The sequence below is a fragment of the Salvelinus alpinus genome, chromosome 2 (genome assembly GCF_045679555.1).
Source record: "Salvelinus alpinus chromosome 2, SLU_Salpinus.1, whole genome shotgun sequence".
In the NCBI taxonomy this organism is placed as follows: domain Eukaryota; kingdom Metazoa; phylum Chordata; class Actinopteri; order Salmoniformes; family Salmonidae; genus Salvelinus; species Salvelinus alpinus.
The window spans coordinates 126431824-126458244 of NC_092087.1; the positions used below are offsets into that span (position 1 = coordinate 126431824).

At 42.8% G+C, this 26421-nt stretch overlaps 1 protein-coding gene across 2 annotated transcripts in view; it reads right to left on the reverse strand.

Moving 5' to 3' along the window:
* Positions 1-26421, reverse strand: part of LOC139568670 (alpha-1,6-mannosylglycoprotein 6-beta-N-acetylglucosaminyltransferase B-like) — a 203542-nt gene that overhangs the window by 57735 nt on the left and 119386 nt on the right. For both annotated transcript variants that reach the window (XM_071390666.1, XM_071390665.1), the window contains one exon: positions 24595-24764. In XM_071390666.1, coding sequence (XP_071246767.1) covers positions 24595-24764 — 170 coding nt within the window. The remainder of the gene's footprint in view (positions 1-24594; positions 24765-26421) is intronic.

Here is a 26421-nt window from a genome sequence, read left to right on the forward strand (position 1 = left end):
TTGCTGGGTTTTATAGATCGGTAACACCAATGAATTTGAGCAGGAAGTGTATTCTAACAGTATAATCTGTTTCCATTACGTGGAACAATGTCCGGTCAGTGGATATCAGTTAGAGTTTGAGTTTATTTTATTTTTACAGGGACAGTGCACATTAATCAACGTTTCAGTAAAAGTGCCGGTTTTAGCCAGCCGGCTAATTTTCAACCACAGTCCCTGGGCAGGTTATTAAAAACAATTACAATAACAATACAGACAATCAAGGAGCAGTGAGCACACGCAGAGCAACATAGAACAAGCAACACGTACAGTGGCTTGCGAAAGTATTCACCTCCTTGGTATTTTTCCTATTTTGTTGCCTTACAACCTGGAATTAAAATATATTTTTGGGGGGGTTTGTATCATTTGATTTACACAACACTTTGAAGATGCAAAATATTTTTCATTGTAAAACAAACAAGAAATAAGACAAAAAAACTGAAAACTTGAGCGTGCATAACTATTCACCCCCCCCTCCAAAGTCAATACTTTGTAGAGGCACCTTTTGCAGCAATTACAGCTGCAAGTCTCTTGGGGTATGTCTCTATAAGATTGGCACATCTAGCCACTGGGATTTTTGCCCATTCTTCAAGACAAAACTGCTCCAGCTCCTTCAAGTTGGATGGGTTATGCTGGTGTACAGCAATCTTTAAGTCATACCACAGATTTTCAATTGGATTGAGGTCTGGACTTTGACTAGGCCATTCCAAGACATTTAAATGTTTTCCATTAAACCACTCGAGTGTTGCTTTAGCAGTATGCTTAAGGTCATTGTCCTGCTGGAAGGTGAACCTCCGTCCCAGTCTCAAATCTCTGGAACACAAACAGGTTTCCCTCAATAATTTCCCTGTATTTAGCGCCATCCATCATTCCTTCAATTCTGACCAGTTTCCCAGTCCCTGCTGATGAAAAACACCCCCACAGTACGATGCGGCCACCACCATGCTTCACTATGGGGATGGTAGTCTTGGGGTAATGAGAGGTGTTGGGTTTGCCCCAGACATAACGTTTTCCTTGATGGCCAAAAAGCAAAATTTTTGTCTCATCTGACCAGAGCACCTTCTTTCATATGTTTGGGGAGTCTCCCACATGCCTTTTGGCAAACACCAAACGTGTTTGCTTATTTTCTTCTTTAAGCAATGGCTTTTTTTCTGGACACACTTCTGTTAAGCTCAGCTCTGTGGAGTGTACGGATTAAAGTGGTACTATGGACAGATACTCCAATCTCCGCTGTGGAGCTTTGCAGCTCCTTCAGGGTTATCTTTGGTCTCTTTGTTGCCTCTATGATTAATGCCCTCCTTGCCTGGTCCGTGAATTTTGGTGGGCGGCCCTCTCTTGGCAGGTTTGTTGTGGTGCCATGACCTTTCCATTCTTTAATAATGGATTTAATGGTGCTCAGTGGGATGTTCAAAGTTTTTTATATGTTTTTATAACCCATCCCTGATCTGTACTTCTCCACAACTTTTTCCCTGACCTGTTTGGAGAGCTCCTTGGTCTTCATGGTGCTGCTTGCTTGGTGGTGCCCCTTGATTAGTGGTGCTGCAGACTCTGGGGCTTTTCAGAACAGGTGTATATATACTGAGATCATGTGACAGATCATGTGACACTTAGATTGCACACAGGTGGACTTATTTTAACTAATTATGTGACTTCTGAAGGTAATTGGTTTCACCAGATCTTATTTAGGGGCTTCATAGCAAAGGGGGTGAATACATATGCACGCACCACTTCATCTTTAATTTATTTTTTGAATTTTTGAAACAAGTAATTTTTTTCATTTCACTTCACCAATTTTGGACTATTTTGTGTATGTCCATTACATGAAATCCAAATAAAAATCCATTTAAATTACAGGTTGTAATGCAACAAAATAGGAAAAACGCCAAGGGTGGTGAATACTTTTGCAAGGCACGCAAAAAGCAACTAAACAATACATAAAATCAACAAAGTGTTTCCATGCCTCACCAGCTACAGACAACATGGAAAGTGGCAATACACAGCTAGGGATTATTTTCACAAGTGTGATTGGCCTCTAGCCATGTCTTCATGTTATTTTTGAAGGTGTGATAGGTGCTACAGTTGTGTGTCTGACGGCAGGGTATTCCAGACATGGGAAGCTCTCACAGAGAAAGCAGATTGACTAAAGATGCTTTTCCTTAAGGGAACTATACAGTCACCTCTCATGGCAGACCTTGTGGATCTGCAGCCATAGATTTGGGTTTTCTGTTTAACAAAAGTACTGAGTGGAGGGGGAGCCAGGCCATTTAGGATCTTGAATACAAGACATGCGTCGGTGTATTGCAGAAGATTTTCCCAACTCAGGAGCTCATGCTTTCTGAGGATGTAACAGTGATGATGGCTATTGGGCTTCCTATCAAGCACTTTGAGAGCCTGTTTGCAGACAGACTGAATGGGTTTTAATGTTGTACAGCAAGCTTGGGCTCAACTAGTCAAGCAGTATGTTAAGTGGGGGAGTATCATAGATTTGAAGTACAGTTTTGCTACCTCTGTAGTCAAACAATTTCGTATATATCGGAAATTAGCTAGGTTGGATTTGGTTATTTGAGTTACCTTTTTCACCTGCTTTTTAAAAGAGAAGTTGGAATCAAGTAGTACTTAAGTACAAGGTACTTAAAAGGTACTTAAAACCGGATACCACCTGGAGCTTTTCCCCTGACACATAGACATCTGGCTTAGCAGCATCAGTTGCCCTCTTTGTGAGGAACATGCAGACAGGTTTTTTCACTTTGAGATGCAAACATGGGTCACTGAGCCACTTTGTAACTTGAACCATTACAGTAGTGAGTTCTTGTGTAGCTTGTTGTTTGCTCTTTGCATGCACATATATCACTGTATCGTCTGCCTACATTGGAACTTCAGACCCAGTACAGACAGAAGGCAGATCATTCATGTACAGGCTGAACACTATTCATCATCATGGCTAACAGTGGGCGACAGTTAGTTTTGACTATTACGCTGATGAGACCACCAACTTTTTACAGGTTCTAGATTTGTTAAACAACAGGTTTATATTTTTACTAAATTAATGCAACAGGTTGAAATGATTATATTACTGCAAAGGGATTATGGGTTTGTTTATTGTAAGTGTTGATTTCACTTATTTCACTTATTTCACTGTATTATCTGATGTGTTTTAAGTAGGATTCTTCCTTCGGGGACTGATGGAAGTCCCCTACAGTATGTATGTTAAGGAGGAGATCACTCAAGTCTCAAACTACTTTTTATTAAATGCCTGGGATCAAATATCACTGATTACTTACGCTGAGAAAATTGACTACATTTGCGACAGAATAAAGTATTACATTTAGAGGAGTAACAGGAACAATCTAAGGCAAAACAACTATTACGTATGTTGTTGGACATTGGTCTAGTAACGATACCAGGATCATTTCATATGGTTATGGAAAAGAGAGACCAGTCATATCATATAATATGGGAGTGTATCGTTGGACTCTGTGGCGAGATACATGTTGCCGTGTCTAAGGGTAGCACATGATAAATTAAGCGCACATAAATGTTGGGGTAGATTAAAACAAAGAGTTCATGATTTTGAGGGAGTAGTGGACTTATCGTTATTATCAGGTTGTGTTTGTAGTTAAAACCTTTCGGTTGCTGAATCGGTGTAGTAGAGTGAATGCTAACAAAATGTTTTGTGTTTTTTTTCCGGGAAAATGGGGGTTTCCTTTTCTCTCTTGTAATGTTTCACAAGACTATGGTCTTGGGGAGAGCTGTGAGTGAGATTTAGCCCGTGAACTATCAAATTAAATAAAACCTGGGATACGACATGTATGAAATGTTTGACTGTTTTTTATTAATTAGTCTAATATAGTAAGAAACACCTCTTTGAAGGGTTTGTGTCACGCCCTGATCTGTTTCACCTGTCCTTGTGATTCTCTCAACCCCTTGCAGGTGTCGCTGATTTTCCCTGGTGTATTTATCCCTGTCTCTCTGTGCCAGTTTGTCTTGTATGTTCAAGTCAACCAGCGTGTTTTCCCCGTGCTCCTGCTTTTCTATTCTCCTTTACTAGTCCTCCGGGTTTTGACCTTTGCCTGTTTTTCTGGACTCCATTCCCGCCTGCCTGACCATTCTGCCTCACCATTCTGCCTGCCCTGACCTCGAGCCGGCCTGCCATTCTATACCTCTGGAACTCTGAACTGGTTTTGACCTTTTGCCTGTCCACAACCATTCTCTTGCCTACCACTTTTGGATTGTTAATAAACATATTGGACTCTAACCATCTGCCTCCATCTGGGTCTCGCCTTGTGCCCTTATAGGTTTGTATGACCTCTGACCTCTGTCCTGACATTCCAGTGTGGTTTGATCACCCTCATTGGAAAGCCATTTGGACACTGAATTTAAGGCCATTTGTAATACTGATTTGAAGGTCATTTGTAATATTGATAATTATTATGAAGTTTATAGTTCTTATACATATTTGTGATTTGAACCAATGGGAAGAAGGAGAGGGCATTACCTTTAACTAAGGGTAGGCGGTCTTAAGTCTATTTTACTATGACCGTATTGGTACAATAATTGTTCTTTATGGCGTTATTAAGGGTAGTGATTCTAATTCGATTTTGTTATTTGAAGTTATTTTGTTTTATTTTTAACCAGTAGTAGTGTTTTTTTACACATTACTCACATTGGGAGTTGTGTCAAAATGGGGGAGGTAACAGTCCTCTGAGGTTTGGATTGAAGTTTACACACCTTGAGTGATATGTAGGAGTGTATTGAGTGATATGTGAAGGACTGTATTGTTGTGGTGTTGTTTGTTCTGTTCTGTTTTGATACAAATCTCACCAAATTAGGTCTGCTGGATTTTGGGGTTTTCTCCCGATGGGTTATAGGTCTAACTTCCTGATCTTGTGGCTCTGTGATGAAGTTGACAATGTGATGGGGAGTATAAGTGTCACGCCCTGACCTTTGAGCCTTTTATTCTCTATGTTGTTTAGGTCAGGGTGTGACTAGGGTGGGTTATCTAGGTTGTTTTATGTTTATGTTGGCCTGGTATGGTTCCAAATCAGAGGCAGCTGTTTATCGTTGTCTCTGATTGGGGATCATATATAGGCAGCCATTTCCCAACTGGGTTTTTGTGGGATCTTGTTTTGAGTCAGTGCATGTGGCACCTCAGTACTGCACGGTCGTTGTTGGTTTCTTTTTTTTTCTTAAAAAAAAAAAGTTTCACAAAATAAAACATGTGGAACTCAGAGCACGCACGTCCGTTTATTCTACAGACGATCAGTACAGAAGATTCCACAACTGGACCAAGCAGCGTGCCCGGGAGGAGATGGCACCCTGGTCTTTGGAGGAGGTCGAGGAGAGAATATCCCGGACTTGGGAGGAAGTCTTGGCAAGATACGAAAGCCTGCCGTGGAAACAGACGACAGGAGTGAAGGGAGGACAGTGACGACGCCGGGATTCGCGGCCACAGAGTAAACCCAAAAGACAGCCCACATTTTTTTTTGGGGGGGGGGGCACACGGGGTGGTCGGCGGAGCCGAGGAATGAGCCAGAGACCATCAGGGAGTCGAAGGAGGAACTCGACGAAAGATTCCGGAGAGAGGTGGTGGCGATGAGAGTGCTGCAGAGCGGGCATGCTGAGGAGCGTCATCTGCACCAGTTTCACGCATCTGGCCTCCAGTGTGCCTCCCCAGTCTGGTACGTCCTGTGTCTCCTCCATGCACCCGCCCTGAAGTGTGTGTCACCGTTCCGGTACAAGTTGTGCCGGTTCTACGCACCAGGTCTCCAGTGCGCCTCCACAACCCAGCACGTCCTGTGCTAGCTCCTTGCACTCACCGTGCGGAGTGTGTCATCGTTCCGGCACCATCTGTGCCAGCTCTACGCACCAGGTCTCCAGTACGCCTCCACAGCCCAGTACGTCCTGTGCCTCCTCCTCGCACTCTCCCTGAAGTGCGTGTCCCCAGTCCGGAACGTCCTGTGCCTGCTCCTCGCACTCTCCCTGAAGTGCGTGTCACCAGTCCGGTGCCACCTGTACCGGCCCCACGCATCAGGCCTCCAGTGCGCCTCCCCAGTCCAGAGCGTCAGGTGACGGTCTCCAGTCCAGAGCTTCAGGCGACGGTCCCCAGTCCAGAGCTTCAGGCGACGGTACCCAGTCCAGAGCTTCCGGCCACGTTTCACAGTCCGGAACCTCCTGAGACGGTCCACAGTCCGGAACCTCCTGAGACGATCCACAGTCCGGAACCTCCTGAGATGGTCCACAGTCCGGAACCTCCTGAGACGGTCCACTGCCCGGAACCTCCTGAGACGGTCCACTGCCCGGAACCTCCTGAGACGGTCCACTTCCCGGAACCTCCTGAGACAGTCAACTTCCCGGGAACCTCCTGAGACGGTCAACTTCCCGGAACCTCTTGCGACGGTCCACGGTCTGGAACCTCCGGCAACGGTCCATGGTCCAGAACCTCCAGCTCCAGGGCAGGAGCCTTCCTCTGCGCCGATTCCCAGTCCGAGCACGGCGTCCAGTCCAGCTCCATGGCAGGAGCCCTTCTCTGCGCTGATGCCCAGTCCAGGCACGGCGTCCAGTCCAGCTCCATGGCAGGAGCCCTCCTCTGCGCCGAGGCCCAGTCCAGGCACGGCGTTCTACCCGGCTCCATGGCCGGACCTGTGGTCTGAGTGGGTACTTTGCCCCGCACCGGAGCCGCCACCGATGCTAGATGCCCACCCGAACCCTTCCCTATAGAGTCAGGTTTTGCGGCCGGAGTCCACGCCTTTGGGTGCGATAAACAGCTGCCTCTGATTGGGAACCATACCAGGCCAACATAAACATAAAACAACCTAGATAACTCACCCGTGTCACGCCCTGACCATAGAGAGCCTTTTATTCTCTATGTTGGTTAGGTCAGGGTGTGACTAAGGTGGGTTATCTAGGTTGTTTATGTTGGCCTGGTATGGTTCCCAATCAGAGGCAGCTGTTTATTGTTGTCTCTGATTGGGGATCATATATAGGCAGCCATTTACCAACTTGGTTTTTGTGGGATCTTGTTTTGAGTCAGTGCATGTGGCACCTCAGTACTGCAAGGTCGTTGTTGGTTTCTTGATTTTTGTTTTTTAAAGTTTCACAAAATTAAAGATGTGGAACTCAGAGCACGCTGCGCCTTGGTCCGTTTATTCTACAGACGATCGTGACAAAAAATAGTTTCAATAGAATGTGTTGTTATTCTCTTTGACACATGTTTAGACATTGGTATTAAGAATAATTGGTAAAAGTAATAATTTATTAAATAGTTAATGCTTGTCTGGATTTCCTCAATCAAAACGAACTGAACTAAACTGTTCTGATCTGTCCTCTCGAGGTTATCATGAAAGGTGACGTCAGTTGGTGTCTTAATGCATGGAAGAGATCATTGGACCGAACAGTGTGTGTACCTCAAAACCCCCTCTAACCGGCTGAAGAAATGGCGTTCAATACGACCCTGTCAGCACCTCTTCTACCAAGAGACCTGAGTCCTGAGCCAGCAACCTGTATGCAGCGTCCAATCGGCATTATCAACTGCTTCTCTCTCATGTCTTTTCTCGTACGAGTGTGACAGGAGTCCACATGGAGTGAGCATGGGGAGAAATATGTTCCAATCTTCTCTTATGTTGCTGGCATACTGGTTGACGAATGGACAAGACATAATGGGTGGTAAAGGTTGTGGTGGCTCGAGACATTGAAATTGGGACATTATCATCCACTTTGAACTGTAAAGCTATCTGAAGAAGACAATGAAGAAGACGCCAGAAGAATCAGTGCCTGAAGGGGGGTGGGGGGAGTTGGTCAACTGTGCCCAAAATTGATTTAGACTTGTCTAAAATTGTTTATTTTGGGGAATCAGGTTGATTGTAGAAGTCTACACACTACATACAATTATGGTAATTTAAATTAAGAATGCATTAAGATACTGATCTGTATTATACTCGTGAAAAGAAAGTTAATAGTAGAATTATAGGATAATTATACTGTATGTGTTACGCCCTGGCCATAGAGAGGTTTTTTATTCTCTATTTTGGTTAGGCCAGGGTGTGACTAGTGTGGGCATTCTAGTTTCTTTATTTCTATGTTGGTGTGGTTCCCAATCAGAGGCAGCTGTCTATCTTTGTCTCTGATTGGGGATCATATATAAGTTGTCCTTTTTCGTTTGGGTTTTGTGGGTAGTTGTTTTCTGTTTAGTGTCTGCACCTGACAGGACTGTTTTCCCCTCTTTGTTATTTTGTTTGAGTGTTTTGAGTAATACATTTATCATGAACACTTACCACGCTGCGCTTTGGTCCACTTCTTCCCATGACCATCGTGACAGTATGTTAATATAAATGTACGTTCTGCCAATGTTGATGTGTGTTAAATTGAGGGTTTTTAATATTGAGTGATAGGACCAATTTGAATCGCTGAGCAATGTCATTGTAAATTTGGGTTGGATAATTAATTGGGTTTTGATTATGATTTGGAAACTGAATGATTTTTAAAACTGATGGATTGGTGAATGGGGAGTGAAACTGATCCTAATCTATTTGACTTATTTCCATTACCAAATTATGTTTTTGATGATAGTGATAACACTCAGGAACTATAGCAGGTGTGGTGTTAATAGCACATAGACTATTGGAGTTGCCTTATAAGTAGTGGAACCATGATGCTTGACTTGGGTCATGTTCATTAGGCACGAACGGAATACATTTGACTTAAACCAGGAGTCGACCTGGATTTGTCCAACAACATATGCTAATTTTAGTTTCTGGGGTGGAAATATTTATTTAAGTTATAGTTATTTCCACCATGCTGATCCATTGGAGTGTGATGGATAACTAAAGCTTATTTTAATCGAAACTCCATTGTTGCATGAACTCCATTATGTTAATATAAATGTACGTTCTGCGAATGTTGATGTGTGTTAAATTGAGGGTTTTCGACTTTGAGCGATAAGACCAATTTAAATCAACCTGAAGGGGTTGTATCTTGGCTATAAAATACCTTTTTACTTTTGTCTCGGGGCTCTCAACGAATAATCTGAGGGTGATTCGTCGACCAGCCATCATTAACGTGGAGCACTCAATCGATTCACTTTATATATGTGTGTGTTGTATTGACCTGCTCCCTTATTAATAAGTGAATAAAGATCTAGTTTAAGTATAACTCTGACTTGTGTGATAAGTCTGTCTCTCCTCATTTGATAGTAAAGAAATTAAACACCACAAACCACAATAAAGCCACCTTACCTTCCCCTAGCGTGACTGCAGCCAGCCAGCCGGCCAGGCAACCACTATAACTCCACCAGCCTGAAGCCAGCCATTAAGCTGCCCCAGCGCTGCCCTCCTCAGCAGTAGTTCCACTCTGTCATAGTGTGCCATACCTGTCTGCTCTTTCCATTTAAGCCCCATGTGTGTGGACTCCACGGGGCACTCTGAAATTCTGAACAATGGCATCCAGAGGCGCTGGTTTCATACCTTTCTCCAAATCTGTGGCTAAGAGGGAAGTCATTATCGGGTGAGTGAAGGTGTTTGTGTGTGTGTCAGAAGTCAAGGCAGCTGTAGCGTTGGTGAAAGGTGGCTGGCTGATAAAAATCAGTAAAAAGCTGTTAATTTGAGCGTCAAGGTTCCGAAGGAGGGGGAGAGAGAGAGAGAGAGAGAGAGAGAGGCACAGAGGGAGATACAGAGAGAGAGATGGAGGGACAGAGATGGAGGGACAGAGGAGGGAAAGAAAATAATCCAGGCATTTTGTTTCTGCTAACTCACACACTTTAACCAGACAGAATGTTGCTTTGCGCTTGAGGGTTCTCCCTCGTTTGCGAGCTAGGTTCAGAAGGTGCACCACACGCACACACACACTCACTGATTAATGTGACAGTGATGTTATTTCAGAGTCTGCAACAAAGTTGCCGCGGTTTTGCAAACCTTTAATATGCCAAGAGAAAAAACACAAATCTCACAAATGGGTATTTTTAATACGATATTTTCTACCGCAGTCACAAACAAGTAATCATCAATTCTACAGTAAGCTGCTTTCCCAAAAGTCTGCAAATGAGTTCACTGTCATCGCAAAAGAATACAGCTGTTGTAGAAACTAGAAATAGCATTGCAAGTGAGGCAATAACAGCTAATTTTTCATGTGTGCATTTATTGAAGTTAGCTAACTCCTCCATTTTGTATCCTGACTCGGTGTGTATATACAGTGCATTTGGAATGTATTCAGAACCCTTAACCTTTTCCACATTTTGTTACGTTTCAGCTTCATTCTAAAATTGATCAAATATCCCCCCCATTAATCTACACACAATACCCCATAATGACAAAGCAAAAACTGGTTTTATACGTTTTTTTTAAAATTTTATTGATAAAAAAATGAAACAGAAATACCTTATTTACATATGTATACAGACCCTTTGCTATGAGACTCGAAATTGAGCTCAGGTGCATCCTGTTTCCATTGATCACCCTTGTGATGTTTCTACAACTTGATTGGAGTCCACCTGTGGTGAATACAATTGATTGGACATGATTTGGAAAGGGACACACCTGTCTATATAAAGTCCCACAGTTGACAATGCATGTCAGAGCAAAACCAAGCCATGAGGTCGAAGGAATTGTTCGTAGAGCTCCGAGACAGGATTGTGTCGAGGCACAGATCTGGGGAAGGGTACCAAAAAATGTCTGCAGCATTGAAGGTCCCCAAGAACACAGTGGCCTCCATCATTCTTAAATGGAAGAAGTTTGGAACCACCCAGACTCTTCCTAGAGCTGGCCGCCCGGCCAAACTGAGCAATCGGGAGAAGGGCGGTGACCAAGAACCCGATGGTGACTCTGACAAAGCTCCAGAATTCCTCTGTGGAGATGGGGGAACCTTCCAGAAGGACAACCAACTCTGCAGGACTCCACCAATCAGGCCTTTATGGTAGAGTGGCCAGACGGAAGCCACTCCTCAGTAAAAGACACATAACAGCCCGCTTGGAGTTTTCCTAAAGGACTCTCAGACATGAGAAACAAGATTCTTTGGACTGATGAAACCAAGATTGAACTCTTTGGCCTGAATGCCAAGCATCGCATCTGGAGGAAACCTGGCACCATCCCTACAGTGAAGCATGGCGGTGGCAGCGATGCTCCCCATCCAACCTGACAGTGCTTGACAGGTTCTGTAGAGAAGAATGGGAGATACACCCCAAATACAGGTGTGCCAAGCATGTAGCATCACACCCAAGAAGACTCACGGCTGTAATCACTGCCGATGTAAATGTGTTATCCGTTTTTTTGTTTGTAAATTTGCACAAAAAAAATAAAACCCGTTTTTACTTTGTCATTATGGGGTATTGTGTGTATATTGATGCGGAACATTTGTTTTTAATCCATTTTAGAAATAAAGCTGTAACGTAACAAAATGTGAAAAAAGTCAAGGGATCTGAATACTTTCCGAATGCACTGTATGTAATAGCAATGTTCACAGTGAGGCGTCGAATCAGAGAGGAGGTGAACCAGGGTCTGAGGAGTCTCAACTCACTGTAGGGAACACGTTAATGAATGGAGGATGGAGAAAGTGTGGAAGAGTGAAACGGCTAAAGAAAATCGGAGAGAAAGGGAGGGAGCGAGTGAGCAAAAGAAAGAGCGATGACACCAGATTAACGAAGACACACTGAGTGAACAAAATGGCGAGCTTTATTTACATTAAATCCCCAAACACTTATATAACAGTAAGACCATGGTCCTTAAAATGGTTGGAAAGGAAGTGATTTACAATAGAGAGAGAAACAGCCTATGGCTGAGTGTTCCTCCTGCCTTCCTCTAAACGTGTCCTCTGCCTTTAAATATTAACACGGAGCACCGAAAGCAATGTTTTCTAATAATGAGGTTTTCTTAGGGAGAAATGGAGATGTTTTCACCCCAGACATGTTCTAAGTCCCATTTAGAGATGGGAGATGAGGCTGGGCGTCTGGAAGGAAGGAATAGGAATGGTAGTGAACATATGTTGCAGTGTGTGGGTGTCCGTCGCTGCACGCATTTAACCCATTTGTGCCATTTGTGTTTGGAGTGTGTGACGCATGTATGAGTGTGTGTGTGCCTGGGACATGGGTATGACGATGGGAGGACACCCTCGCTGGAGAGGAAAACAAGACTGAGAAAGATAAACTAGAGAGAGAGAGCCTAATTCCAATCATGGCGTGTGTGTCTGTGCGTACATAGTGCAAGTGTGTGTGTGTGTGTGTGTGAGAGAGATTAATGGTCTGCGGGCTGCCCGGTTGCGTCCGGACCCCGCGCCTTGAAAGACAACACAGCTAAATGGATTACACTGAGACGGGCCCAGGGGAGGAGAGGGGAATGGCGAGACAGAGGAGAGGACATCTAGACAACAGAGAGGTGTGAGTAATGGAAGTGTATGTGTCAGATTAACAGGGAATCATCCAGCCCCCGGGTCAGCCACCGCCACCTCAGACACACACAGCCCAGAGCCTAGACCCTATAGGCAGAGGCGGAGCTAAAAGGCACCAATGATCGTAAACATATACATGTATTTGTACATAGGGCTTCACAAGCCATCTTGGTCACATTAGAGGAATGGGGTTGTGGGAATTGTCAACGTCTGGTCAGACTAATGTGACAAAACGAGGACCAGAACATCCGAACACCAGCATTATCTAACCCCCAATGCACCTGATGCCATCACTCCCCATTGTGACCTATCTGGTGACCTGTATCTTTCTCCATGGAGATGGTAGACCACCAGGTGGTGGTGACAGAGGTGCATATAATTGGGCTGACCCCCAAACCACACTGACCAAGAGAGAGAGAGGCCTAACAGGGCATGAAATGCCTTCGACAAATCCGCTGTCACTCAATCTATCTCCCTCCCCCACTGAATCTCTCTGAATTGTCCTTTCTCTCTTTCTCGCTCCACTCTCCCAGCTTCTCTAGCGTCCTCCCGTACGGCTCACTAGGCTTTCTCTCTCTTTCACCTGACTGCCTTCCTTCATCGGACAGTCTCTGTCTAACAACTCTCTACGGAGTCACTGAGCTAATGTCTTTGTCACAGTAAGCCTTCAGCCAATACTGTCAACCCAGATAAGTGCAAACTCACATCGGTCTTGAATATCAGGAGTTGATTGTATAAGTGATGTAAGTTCACAAGGTTTACCAGGGAAATCAAACATCTCCCAAATGATCCGAGGGAATATCTGAGGAGAATATCGAGCATCTGCAACGCGTCTTAAACTACTGCTGACTTATACAGGAGATTTAAAGTAGAAATAGAGAGGGGAGACAGGCAACGTGAAGAATAGGGGAAAAGACTTCTCTGAATAATGTTCTACTTAATATAGGACTGGAAAGTGAATGAACAGACCCAGTGGATGAGAGAAGAGAGGTCCTTCCTCCAATCTGATTGTGAATAAAGGAGGTAGAAAATGAGCGCCTCACCCTCTTCTGTACTACCTCTCTTTTCATGACCAACAGCTGCCCAAGGGGACCTACAGTTGAAGTCGGGAGTTTACATACACTTAGGTTGGAGTCATTAAAACTCGTTTTTCAACCACTCCACAAATTTCTTGTTAACAAACTATAGTTTTTGCAAGTCGTTTAGGACATCTACTTTGTGCATGACACAAGTAATTTTTCCAATTGTTTACAGACAGATTATTTCACTGTATCACAATTCCAGTGGGTCAGAAGTTTACATACACTAAGTTGACTGTGCAGCTCGGAAAATTCCAGAAAATTATGTCATGGCTTTAGAAGCTTCCGATAGGCTAATTGACATAATTTGAGTCAATTGGAGGTGTACCTGTGGATATATTTCAAGGCCTACCTTCAAACTCAGTGCCTCTTTGCTTGACATCATGGGAAAATCAAAAGAAATCAGCCAAGACCTCAAAGAAATTATTGTAGACCTCCACAAGTCTGGTTTATCCTTGGGAGCAATTTCCAAACACATGAAGGTACCACGTTCATCTGTACAAACAATAGTATGAAAGTATAAACACCATGGGACAACGGAGCCGTCATACCGCTCAGGAAGGAGACGCGTTCTGTCTCCTAGAGATGAACGTACTTTGGTGCGAAAAGTGCAAATCAATCCCAGAACAACAGGAAAGGACCTTGTGAAGATGCTGGAGGAAACGGGTACAAAAGTATCTATATCTACAGTAAAACGAGTCCTATATCGACATAACCTGAAAGGCTGCTCAGCAACGAAGAAGCCACTGCTCCAAAACCTCTGGTCTGATGAAACAAAAATATAACTGTTTGGCCATAATGATCATCGTTATGTTTGGAGGAAAAAGGGTGATGCTTGCAAGCTGAAGAACACCATCCCAACAGTGAAGATTTGGGCAGAACTGAAAAAGCATGTGCGAGGAAGGAGGCCTACAAACCTAACTCAGTTACACCAGCTCTGTCAGGAGGAATGGGCCAAAATTCCCCCAACGTATTATGGGAAGCTTGTGGAAGGCTACCAGAAACGTTTGACCCAAGTTAAACAATTTAAAGGCAATGCTACCAAATACTAATTGAGTGTATGTAAACGTCCGACCCACTGGGAATGTGATGACATTTTACATTTTAGTCATTTTAGCAGACGCTCTTATCCAGAGCGACTTACAGTAGAGTGCATACATTTTATTACATTTTTACATACTGAGACAAGGATATCCCTACCGGCCAAGAGCAGACGCTCTTATCCAGAGCGACTTACAGTAGAGTGCATACATTTTATTAAATTTTTACATACTGAGACAAGGATATCCCTACCGGCCAAGAGCAGACGCTCTTATCCAGAGCGACTTACAGTAGAGTGCATACATTTTATTACATTTCTTTTTTTACATACTGAGACAAGGATATCCCTACCGGCCAAACCCTCCCTACCGGCCAAACCCTCCCTAACCCGGACGACGCTATGCCAATTGTGCATCGCCCCACGGATCTCCCGGTTGCGGCCGGCTGCGACAGAGCCTGGGCGCGAACCCAGCCCAGCCTGGGCGCGAACCCAGAGACTCTGGTGGCGCAGCTAGCACTGTGATGCAGTGCCCTAGACCACTGCGCCACCCGGGAGACATATAGCATGATATGACATGCTATTCTATAAAATCCTTTCTCTGTAATTAATATTACCTGATTGAGCTAATCATGTAAATGTAATTAACTGCCCTAGACCACTGCGCCACCCGGGAGATATGGAGATATGATGAAAGAAATAAAAGCTGAAATAAATACTTTTCTCTACTATTATTCCGATTTCATATTCTTAAAATAAAGTGGTGATCCTAACTGACCTAAAACAGTGATTTTTTACTAGGATTAAATGTCAGGAATTGTGAAAAACTGAGTTTAAATGTATTTGGCTAAGGTAAAATTCCGACTTCAACTGTATAAAGCCTTCTTTTCACAGATTGAACCACATGCAGTATGAGTTACAAAACACCGAGTTACAAAACACTGAGTTACAAAACAAAATATGTATGCATCAACAACCATGTAATATGTATCTAGTATTTATGTGCGCTACCATGGAGACACAACTATGTAATATGAGATTTCGTTTAGAGAGGGGTTATGATGCAGTGTTGTCATCTAATATAAAGACCTCACCCTTTTCCCTCCATACCCAGACACTTATACACTACATGACCAAAAGTATGTGGACACCTGCTTGTCGAACATCTCATTTCAAAATCATGGGTATTAATATGGAGTTGCTATAACAGCCTTCCGCTAGATGTTGGAACATTGCTGCGGAAACTTGCTTCTATTCAGCCACAATAGCCTTAGTGAGCTCGGGCACCGATGTTGGGCGATTAGGTCTGGCTCGCAGTCGGCATTCCAATTCATCCCAAAGGTGTTAGATGGGGTTGAGGTCAGGGCTCTGTGCAGGCCAGTCATTGTCTTCCACACCAATCTCAGCAAACCATTTCTGTATGGACCTCGCTTTGTGCACGGGGGCGTTGTCATGCTGAAACAGGAAAGGGCCTTCCCTGAACAGTTGCCACAAAGTTGGAAGTACAGAATTGTCGAGAATGTCATTGTATGCTGTAGCGTTAAGATTTCCTCGGGTCTAGCACGAACCATGAAAAACAGCCCCAGACCATTATTCCTCCTCCACCAAAATGTACAATTGGCACAACCATTGGGGCAGGTAGCGTTCTCCTGGCATCCGCCTAACCTAGATTAGTCCGTCGGACTGCCAGATGGTGAAGCATGATTCATCACTCCAGAGAACGCATTTCCACTGCTCCAGAGTCCAATGGCGGGAGTTTTACACCACTCCACCCGACGCTTGGCATAGCACATGGTGATTTTAGGCTTATGTGCAGCTGATCGGCCATGGAAACCATTTCACGAACAGTTGTTGTGCTGACGTTGCTTCCAGAGGCAGTTTGGAACTCAGTAGTGCGTGTTGCAACCGAAGACAGACAATTTTTCAGCACTCGACGGTCAGCACTCGACGGTCCCGTTCTGTGAGCTTGTGTTGCCTACCACTTCACGGCTGAGTGGTTGTTGCTCCTAGACGTTTCCACTTCACAATAACAGCACTTATAGCTGACCGGGCCAGCTCTAGCAGGGCAGACATTTGCCGAACTGACTTGTTGGAAAGGTGGCATCATATGACGGTGCTTCGTTGAAAGTCACTGTGCTCTTCAGTAAGGCCGTTCTACTGCCGAGGTTTGTCTATGGAGATTGCATGGCTGTGTGCTCGATTTTAAACACCTGTCAGCAACAGGTATGTCTGAAATAGCCGAATCCACAATTTTGAAGTGGATTGTATATATGTAAATAAGGTGTATAAGATGGACAGCAGTCCTTTCCAGACGTGCTGGTAATAAAATAACAGTGAAACGCTTACTTACTTCGCAACGATGCAGAGAGAAAAATATAAAAATAATAACACGAGGAATAAATACACAATGAGTAATGATAACTTGGCTATATACACGGGGTACCAGTACGGAGTTGATGTGCAGGGGTACGAGGTAATTGAGGTAGATATGTACATATAGGTAGAGGTACAGTGCATAGGCAACAGGATAGATAATAAGCAGTAACAGCAGTGTATGTGATGAGCCAAAAGAGTTGGTGCAAAAAGGGGTCAAATGCAAGTAGACCGGGTAGCTATTTAGCAGTAGGTACAAATCTGTTGTTCTGCCCCTGAACAGGCAGTTAACCCACTGTTCCTAGGCCGTCATTGAAAATAAGAATTTGTTCTTAACTGACTTGCCTAGTTAAATAAAGGTAAAATAAAGTGTGTCTGTGTGTCTGTGTGTCTGTGTGTGTGTGTGTGTGTGTGTGTGTGTGTGTGTGTGTGTACAGTAGCTACCACAACCAGAATAATGGATATTAGTAGAAGACTGGACCCTGCTGTGATATCACATTCATAGCTGTAACAACACAATGGGACAATAGATAGGATTATATGAGGTTTCTTTGTTCACAGTAAATACAATCAAAACCCACACACACCCACTGTTGCTGAATCATTGATATAGTACCTCTCCCTATAGGCTCTCCCTTCCACTCATTCATCTATCAATCCTAATAGAATGATCTATCCATCCATCTACCTCATTGACAGACAGGAGCCGTGGGGATCTGGCAAGCCTTCTTTATGTGGGCTGTTATCCTATATAGTGTACATTGTCGAACTGTGCTGATTTCAAAACCAGATGATGTGCTCAATGTAATAGAATCAAATCTGTATCTGAAAGGCGAATTATTTGGCGGGTATTCCGTCTGCCTCGTTGTTTTCTCTGCCACATTTGATTACTGACAAAAGCGCTGATTGCAATTCGTCAGCAGAAAAACAGAGAGATACGAGCGGGAAAAAACAAACACTTCAGACGAGCTTCTATGATAAGTGGCTTCGGTTTTCTTCCGAGATAAAAGAAAAATAAATAAACAAGAAAAGCTGTTGAAAACAATGCCTTGGGATGTTTGTGACTTGGCGGCGAAACGAAACATTTTTCATGACGTCGTGTCGCACTTGGCTGCCAACAAAAATCTATACTTACTCTTCAAACAGAAAGTCTGCCATCTTTAAGTGGCACGCTTTTCTGTGTCCTCACTTAGGCAGAGAGAGAGCTACAGCAAACGTGTGAAGGGGGAAACACCTTTAAATTAACCCATATTAATAAATGACGACCCTTCACGCTCTCTTGTGCTGACATCGTGAGTGTTATCTTCTTCTTCTTCGTAATATCAACCTCTTGTATGTCCCAATTCTTTTGTCCAGCGATGTGTTAAACAAAGAATGATCGATAGAACAATTTCTGTTTATCAAAGCCACATCTAAAGACAGACCGATAGAGGGGGAATAACAAAAAATAATTGCGCTTCCTCCAGTGACAGCTAAATTGCTTGTAATATCACATCTGTCGAATCCAAAAGGCCAATGTTCTTTGTCCTGTTGAAAGCAGGGGGTCATGGGAAATAGGGGGTAGCTGCGGAGTTTCAAGTCAACAATGGTGAGCTGGGTTAAAGCAAACAACCTTGTTCGATAGCACTTGAAGCGAGAGAGGTGGAGAATGTAACGAAAGATAGAGACAGAGAGAGAAAGACAGAGAGAGCGAGAGATAGAGGTGTAAACAGAGAGAGAGGAGACACTATATGAAAGAGAGAACAAAAGAGACAGACAGAAAAGAGGAGGATATACACGGAGGTAGAGAGAGGAACAAAGTGGAAAGGAGAAGTAGAGAAAGAGACAGACAGAGAGTGGGATTGAGTGGGACACGTCACTTAGTCAGAAGCTCACAAAACAGTGGAATTGGCCAACCCAACAAACCATGACTCAGCTGCAAACATCTCCTTATATCAAAGAAGCTGGAAAAAAATTACTCCAAGACAACTCAATTCATAATCCCCAACACAGGTTTGGCGGCCAACCACACTACCCAATCCATCTCCATATGACTAACCCTGGCTGGCGGTGTTTGACTATCTCTTGTGATTTACAGTCTTTAGCCCTGCTTTTAGTAGCCAAACACTGGACACCGGCCCCGGAGTGTCTTAACCAATGAGACAGATTTATGTCTGGTCCGCCCGGAGACCGCACGGTGACGGCGACTACTGTATCCGTCAGCACAAAAAGGGGATATATGAAGAGGTGCTAACTGGACGAGGGTAGCGGAAATAGACACAACATTGCACCATTGACTGGAGAGGAGGTCGATGACGATCGATGGGGTCACTAAATAACTCAATAAGAAGACTGCAGGGCTGTGTCCCAATCCAAAGGCAGCTGCCTGCCGCCTACCTGCCTCCAAAGGCAACTAACTTAGTAGGTAGCACTTTCCCAGTAGGTACTGAAACTGCCAATCTGGACGGTATTTGGAAGGCAGCATCATGTGACAACGCATTTGCATTCCACCGAGCGCGAGACATTTGCTAGCAATTCAGTGAACAACTATCCCAAAATGGAAATATCTGACACGAATAACAAGTAGACAAGTAGACAAGTAACAGAATCGATCTCCTCAGTACCTGTCCATGAGTTAAGTTGACATCGACCAGAATAACTATCCTGCGGTATAGGGTTCTCCTCTCGCATATTGCTTGGTCTGTAGCTCCATCTTCGTGGACAGCAAAGCAAGCTTGCATGATACAGGATACGATTTTTTGAGATGGCTAAATAAGATATTTTACTGACTGTTTAAGTGTGATAAAATAGCAAGAACAGCGGTGTTTCACCGTGAAACTAATCTTGCATTACAGCTGCTAAAGTATTTTCTATGAGTAGGCTGACGTTGTGATTAAGTCATACAACTATTACACCTGCGCTTCTTATTAAAAGACACTGATGTTCAGGATAACATGGTTTTATATTCGTTGATAACTATTATTGAAAGGTGTTATGATGCAATCTAACTAGATAAGAGGGCCTTGGCTACTTCATCCTAATGTGAGCTAGATGCATTGGATACAAATACTGCCGTGATAAAAGATAACATGTCCAATGTAATTATATAAATGCATATCAAACAGGAATATATATTCAATGAAATGAATATAGCATTTCAATATTATTGATGTCTTTCTCTCTCCTTGCAAGGGGATTGGACAGATGAACAACAGGCACCAGATGAACAACAGGCACCAGATGAACAACAGGCACCAGATGACCAAGCCTCAAAACCAGAAACATGTGGAGACATCTACTTGTCGTTTTGAATAAATGTTTAACGTTTGTATAGTATTTTTCTGTGTCTGTGCATTAGTCCTTAAAGCACAGTCCATTCTACAAAATAGGTCATTCCCAAGTGAAGGAAATCTCAAGGAGATTAACCTCCAACATTCATAAACTTGTTCTTTACATGAGGGCAAATTTAGTCGTTTTATACACAGGACAGGACTTTGCACGTTTTTGTCCCAGCCCTTTACTAATACTTAACTTCAACTAATCGTGGTCTAAATTGAAGATTTGTCCACAGTGCAATTCCATAGGACAGAAAATTACATGTTTTATAATTTGATTCGTAGGTTACAATGTCCTGAGAAATCTGCACGATAAACAATAACGTGGGTGAATCTATTTCTATCTAACATTGTGATGTTGCACACTCCTTAATAAAAGCCTGGGATATGGTGATTATCCTGGTGGCTGGGAGGTTCCCAACAAATGATTTACATCTGCAGGGTGTTAGGGTGAGAGCTGGAACAAGCAGAGACAAGGGGGGCGAAATGAACCTCACTGCTCAAATGTCAGTGCTGGTTCAAGTCACTGAAGCCACAACTTCCTTTATTAATGTGTAATCATTTTGTTAACAGTTTTGCATATATTGTTTTATCTTGATCAGTTGTTTACAGTAAGAGTAGAATAACTTAGCCTCTAATTTTAACTAGTAACAACAAACCCAAATTGTGCAACACAATAGGGGAAGGGAAAGTGACAAGAGAATGTTAGCTAACGTTAATGTTACGTAAACAGACACTACATGCAGCTAGCTAGCAAGCAAGCTTGCTAAACAGACTCATCAACAGAATGCACAAATAACTTGGCTGGCTAGCAAGCATAGAATGAACAGAACACAGCTGGCTGCATTTCCTACATTTTTCATCAGATGTTGTAAAAGAACGTAACATGTCTGACCTCCTCGGGCAGGACTGTTTTCTCCTGCCAAGCCAATGCAATGGAGTAATACGCGATCAGGTGTCCACTTTAGTCCCCGAAAACACATTTGCTACAGTACATGTTTTTAGCTGGCTAGCAAGTTCACCAATTCATTGATTTAAAAACTGTCTGGGGCTTCACAATTGACACATTGTTGAATCTACGATTAGGCCTAATTAATTTAGTTGTGCATCTCTAAACAGCCGATAAGCAGGACGAGAACGCCTATTAACGTTAGCTAGCTATCACGTATGATGTGTTAGCTAGCTAGCTAGTTTGGCAACGGGCTGATAAACAAAAGTTACTCAACATTTGAATTGAAAATTCATATGAAAGTAATTTGTTGAACATAATATTGTGAATAAATAAGCATTATACTTACATTTCGCAAAGTTATTCCTTATTCTTCTGGAACATCTTCTCCCAAGCGGGACTGTCCACCATTAATTTAATTTAATTTTCGGTGCGCCAAAAGGGGTTATGGGATAACCTCCCCAGCGATGGACACATGGGATGCTGCCTTCAAAATCGCCCAATGAAAGCACCTTAGAAAGCAGCATTTGAAGGTACCTTGGGATTGGGACATACCAATTTTGACATCCTGCCTAGAAAGCTGCCTCAAAAGGCAGCATCCTTGTCGATTGAGACACAGCCCAGGTCTGAGGTTCTGATGGGCTGATGTATTGGGTTAACTGGGGTGGTAGAGCAGGTACAGTTGAAGTCGGAAGTTTACATACATTTTAGCCAAATACATTTAAACTCTGTTTTTCACAATTCCTGACATTTAATCCAAGTAAAAATTCCCTGTCTTAGGTCAATTAGGATCACCACTTTATTTTAAGAATAAACCCAGTGGGTCAGAAGTTTACATACACTCAAATAGTATTTGGTAGCATTGCCTTTAAATTGTTTAACTTGGGTCAAACATTTTGGGTAGCCTTCCACAAGCTTCCCACAATATGTTGGGTGAATTTTGGCCCATTCCTCCTGACAGAGCTGGTGTAACTGAGTCAGGTTTTGTAGGCCTCCTTGCGCGCACATGCTTTTTCAGTTCTGCCCACAAATGTTCTATATGATTGAGGTCAGGGCTTTGTGATGGCCACTCCAATACCTTGACTTTGTTGTCCTTACCCATTTTGCCACAACATTGGAAGTATGTTTGGGGTCAATGTCCATTTGGAAGACCCATTTTCGACCAAGTTTTAACTTCCTGACTGATGTCTTGAGATGTTGCTTCAATATATCCACACAATTTTCCTCCCTCGTGATGCCATCTATTTTGTGAAGTGCACCAGTCCCTCCTGCAGCAAAGCACCCCCACAACATGCTGCTGCCACCCCCGTGCTTCGCGGTTGGGATGGTGTTTTTCGGCTTGCAAGCCTCCCCCTTTTTCCTCCAAACATAACGATGGTCATTATGGCCAAACAGTTCTATTTTTGTTTCATCAGACTAGAGAACATTTCTCCAAGTAGTACGATCTTCCCCACGTGCAGTTGCAAACCGTAGTCTGGCTTTTTTATGGCGGTTTTGGAGCAGTGGCTTTTTCCTTGCTGAGCGGACTTTCAGGTTATGTCGATATAGGACTTGTTTTACTTTGGATATAGATACGTTTGTACCTGTTTCCTCCAGCATCTTCACAAGGTCCTTTGCTATTGTTCTGGGATTGATTTGCACTTTTCGCACCAAAGTACGTTCATCTCAAGTAGACAAAATGTGTCTCCTTCCTGAGCGGTATGACAGCTCTGTGGTCCCATGGTGTTTATACCTTCGTACTACTGTTTGTACAGATGAACGTGGTATCTTTATGTGTTTGGAAATTGCTCCCAAGGATGAACCAGACTTGTGGAGGTCTACAATAATTTCTTTGAGGTCTTGGCTGATTTCTTTTGATTTTCCCATGATGTCAAGCAAAGAGGCACTGAGTTTGAAGGTATGACTTGAAATACATCCACTCCAATTGACTCAAATGATGTCAATTAGCCTATCAGAAGCTTCTAAAGCCATGAAATCATTTTCTGGAATTTTCCAAGCTGTTTAAAGGCACAGTCAACTTAGTGTATGTAAACTTCTGACTAACTGGAATTGTGATACAGTGAGTTATAAGTGAAATAATCTGTCTGTAAACAATTGTTGGAAAAATTACTTGTGTCATGCACAAAGTAGATGTCCTAACCGACTTGCCAAAACTATAGTTCGTTAACAAGAAATTTGTGGAGTGGTTGAAAAACGAGTTTTAATGACTCCAACCCTAAATATATGTAAACTCCTGACTTCAACTGTATATTGATGTGGTTAAAAAGATATTAACTGTTTAAGGGGAATAGTGGCCCAGTGATAATATCACTTGCTCTCTACCTGAAAATTGGTCCTTTATCTAAAATACATTGCCTATAGAAAGTCTACAACCCTTTTTACTGTTTTCACATTTTGCCGCGTTAAAACGTAATCTAAAAAGGGATTCAATTATCATTTTTAACCTACAGATCTACACAACCTACTCCACATTTTCAAAGTGAAAGAAAGTTATAGAAAACTTTTCTGATAGGGACTGGGGAGTTTGTCAGGATCAAGAGAAATATGAAAGGATCAAAGCCCAGGTAAAAAGTTTGAGGAAATCCCACCTCAGTCTTCTGATAACCTAACCCTGGGATAGGGTTGTATTTTTCTGTGAGACAAGAGCTGTTGAGTGTTCCTGAGTGGTCTAGTCTCAGTCCTGACTTAAATTTGCTTAATTTTTTTTTATCTGAGGCAATGTTTAAATATCACTGTCCATCAATGATCCCCAAACAAATTAGCTGAGCCTGAGCAGTTTTGACAAAAACAATGCATATATGTTGCCCTACGAGTTGTGCAAAGATGGTAGATCCTTAATGAAAATGATTCACAACTGTAATGGCTGCCAAAGGCGCTTCCACCAGGTATTAACTCAATGGGGTAGAGACTTATCCGATTATGATATTTCCGTTTTTGTTTTAGTTGGACAATTTTCTAGAACTTTCTTTCACTTTGAAAATCTATTTGAATACATTTTTAGATCAACTTTTATGGCAGCAAAATGGGAAAGTTCAAGAGCATGCAGACCTTCTATAGCCACTGTAAGTGTTCCCATTGTAATTCTATGGATCAACATGAGCGACAAGTCAAAGTGATGAAACGGACAGCAATCAAATACAAACGACCGTCTGTCCATTGATCACAAAGCGCTTTTTAACACCATCACCTTGGAGGATCTGTAAGTCGCTTTGGATAAAAGCACATGCTAATTGCCCATACTGTGTGTATTGGCCAATAGCTGACTAAACAAAATGGCACAAAATGGCTGTGGTCAGATCAACGAAAACGCTTCCAATCCACCACACACTAAAACACCCAAACAAATTCAATCAATCAAAAGGTGATCGAATCAAGACACAGCCAAAACACAGTTTCCCATTAACATCGTTGCAACATTATAAGATGCTGACTCACCCCTGCAGTTCCTTAACAGACATGGAGATCTTGAGGTTGTGTCCCAGGACGTGGAGGGCTGTGAGGATGTCGGCCCACTGGACCATCTCCCCCAGGGGACCTCCCTTCAGAACCTTTGGGCTGAACACGTCCCCGGACTCCTCTGTCAGGAAGCCCACGTGCACCAGGATCTGGGGGGAAATAGACATGTTTATTCATATACTATTTTTATATCACTACTTTAAATAAAACAGAAGAATAAAACCTGAGATAATACATAAAGATAATGAATAAAAAATAGGTGTAGGAGAGATCAGTGGTGAAGTCTACATGTTACAGATTGTGATGGCTCAGTTGGAGAATTTCTATAATGGTACACATCTCAACATCTGCGTACACTACATTACATATCATCACGTTGCCCATCATGAACAGAGCTTCAGTTTTCATCAGAAGTCAAACATCCAACTTCAGCTATAATGCATGGTTTTATAAGTATCAGACATGAACACGTGTTCAATCTTCACAGTGTACTACACGTAGCCAGTCAGTCATTGCTGGCATACGCAGAACAGACACTGAACGTTAGCATACACAGAACAGACACTGACCATCTGCATACATTAGATCAGTGTTCGCCAACTTCTCGAGTACCCCCAACAGCACACGTTGCTGTTGTAGCCCGGGACAAGCACACCTGGTTCAATTTTTCAACTCGTCATCAAGCCCGCAATGAGTTGAATCAGGTGAGTTTGTCTGGGGTTACAACAAACGTGTACTTTTGGTTACTTGAGAGAGAGAGCTTTAGTGATCAGCCATCCAACTAGCCTTAATAATACATTTGACATGGTTCTCTAAGTACCAGACATGAACACATGTTCATCCTCCTAGCAATTCTGAATAGCAGAGGTGCATAAAGATGGCAGCCCCCACGTACTTACCATAAATGCCTTGTTTACTAATTTGAATTGAATTTGAATTGACTACACCCCACAGGGAGAAGAATTTGAATTTAATTTGAATTGACTACACTTCACAGGAAGCAGAATATGAATTGAATTTGAATTGACTACACCCCACAGGAAGCAGAATTTGAAAGGAATGGAATTAAAGGAAGTAGAAGTTTTATTCAATGACATTCAAATGGATTTTGGCTATTCAAATGGATATTATATATGTGAACACAACACTATACAATGTTAATTTTGACATCATGTATGGTAACCAACACTATGTTAAACATATGATTGAAATATTCTAAGATAATTTTGTAGGTTGTCTATAATAATTCATACTTCACTAACATGTTATAAAAAAACTAGTCAGAAAAATGTCCCAGAATGCATTAGATAAAACCAAACACTCCAGAATGGAAGGGAACAACCTAACGTCTCATGACAAAAATGTTGTAATAAAATACATCTACAGTGGGGCAAAAAAGTATTTAGTCAGCCACCAATTGTGCAAGTTCTCCCACATAAAAAGATGAGAGAGGCCTGTAATTTTCATCATAGGTACACTTCAACTATGACAGACAAAATGAGAAAAAAAATCTAGAATAAGTATTTGGTCAATAACAAAAGTTTATCTCAATACTTTGTTATATACCCTTTGTTGGCAATAACAGAGGTCAAACGTTTTCTGTAAGTCTTCACAAGGTTTTCACACACTGTTGCTGGTATTTTGGCCCATTCCTCCATGCAGATCTCCTCTAGAGCAGTGATGTTTTGGGGCTGTTGCTGGGCAACACGGACTTTCAACTCCCTTCAAAGATTTTCTATGGGGTTGAGATCTGGAGACTGGCTAGGCCACTCCAGGACCTTGAAATGCTTCTTACGAAGCCACTCC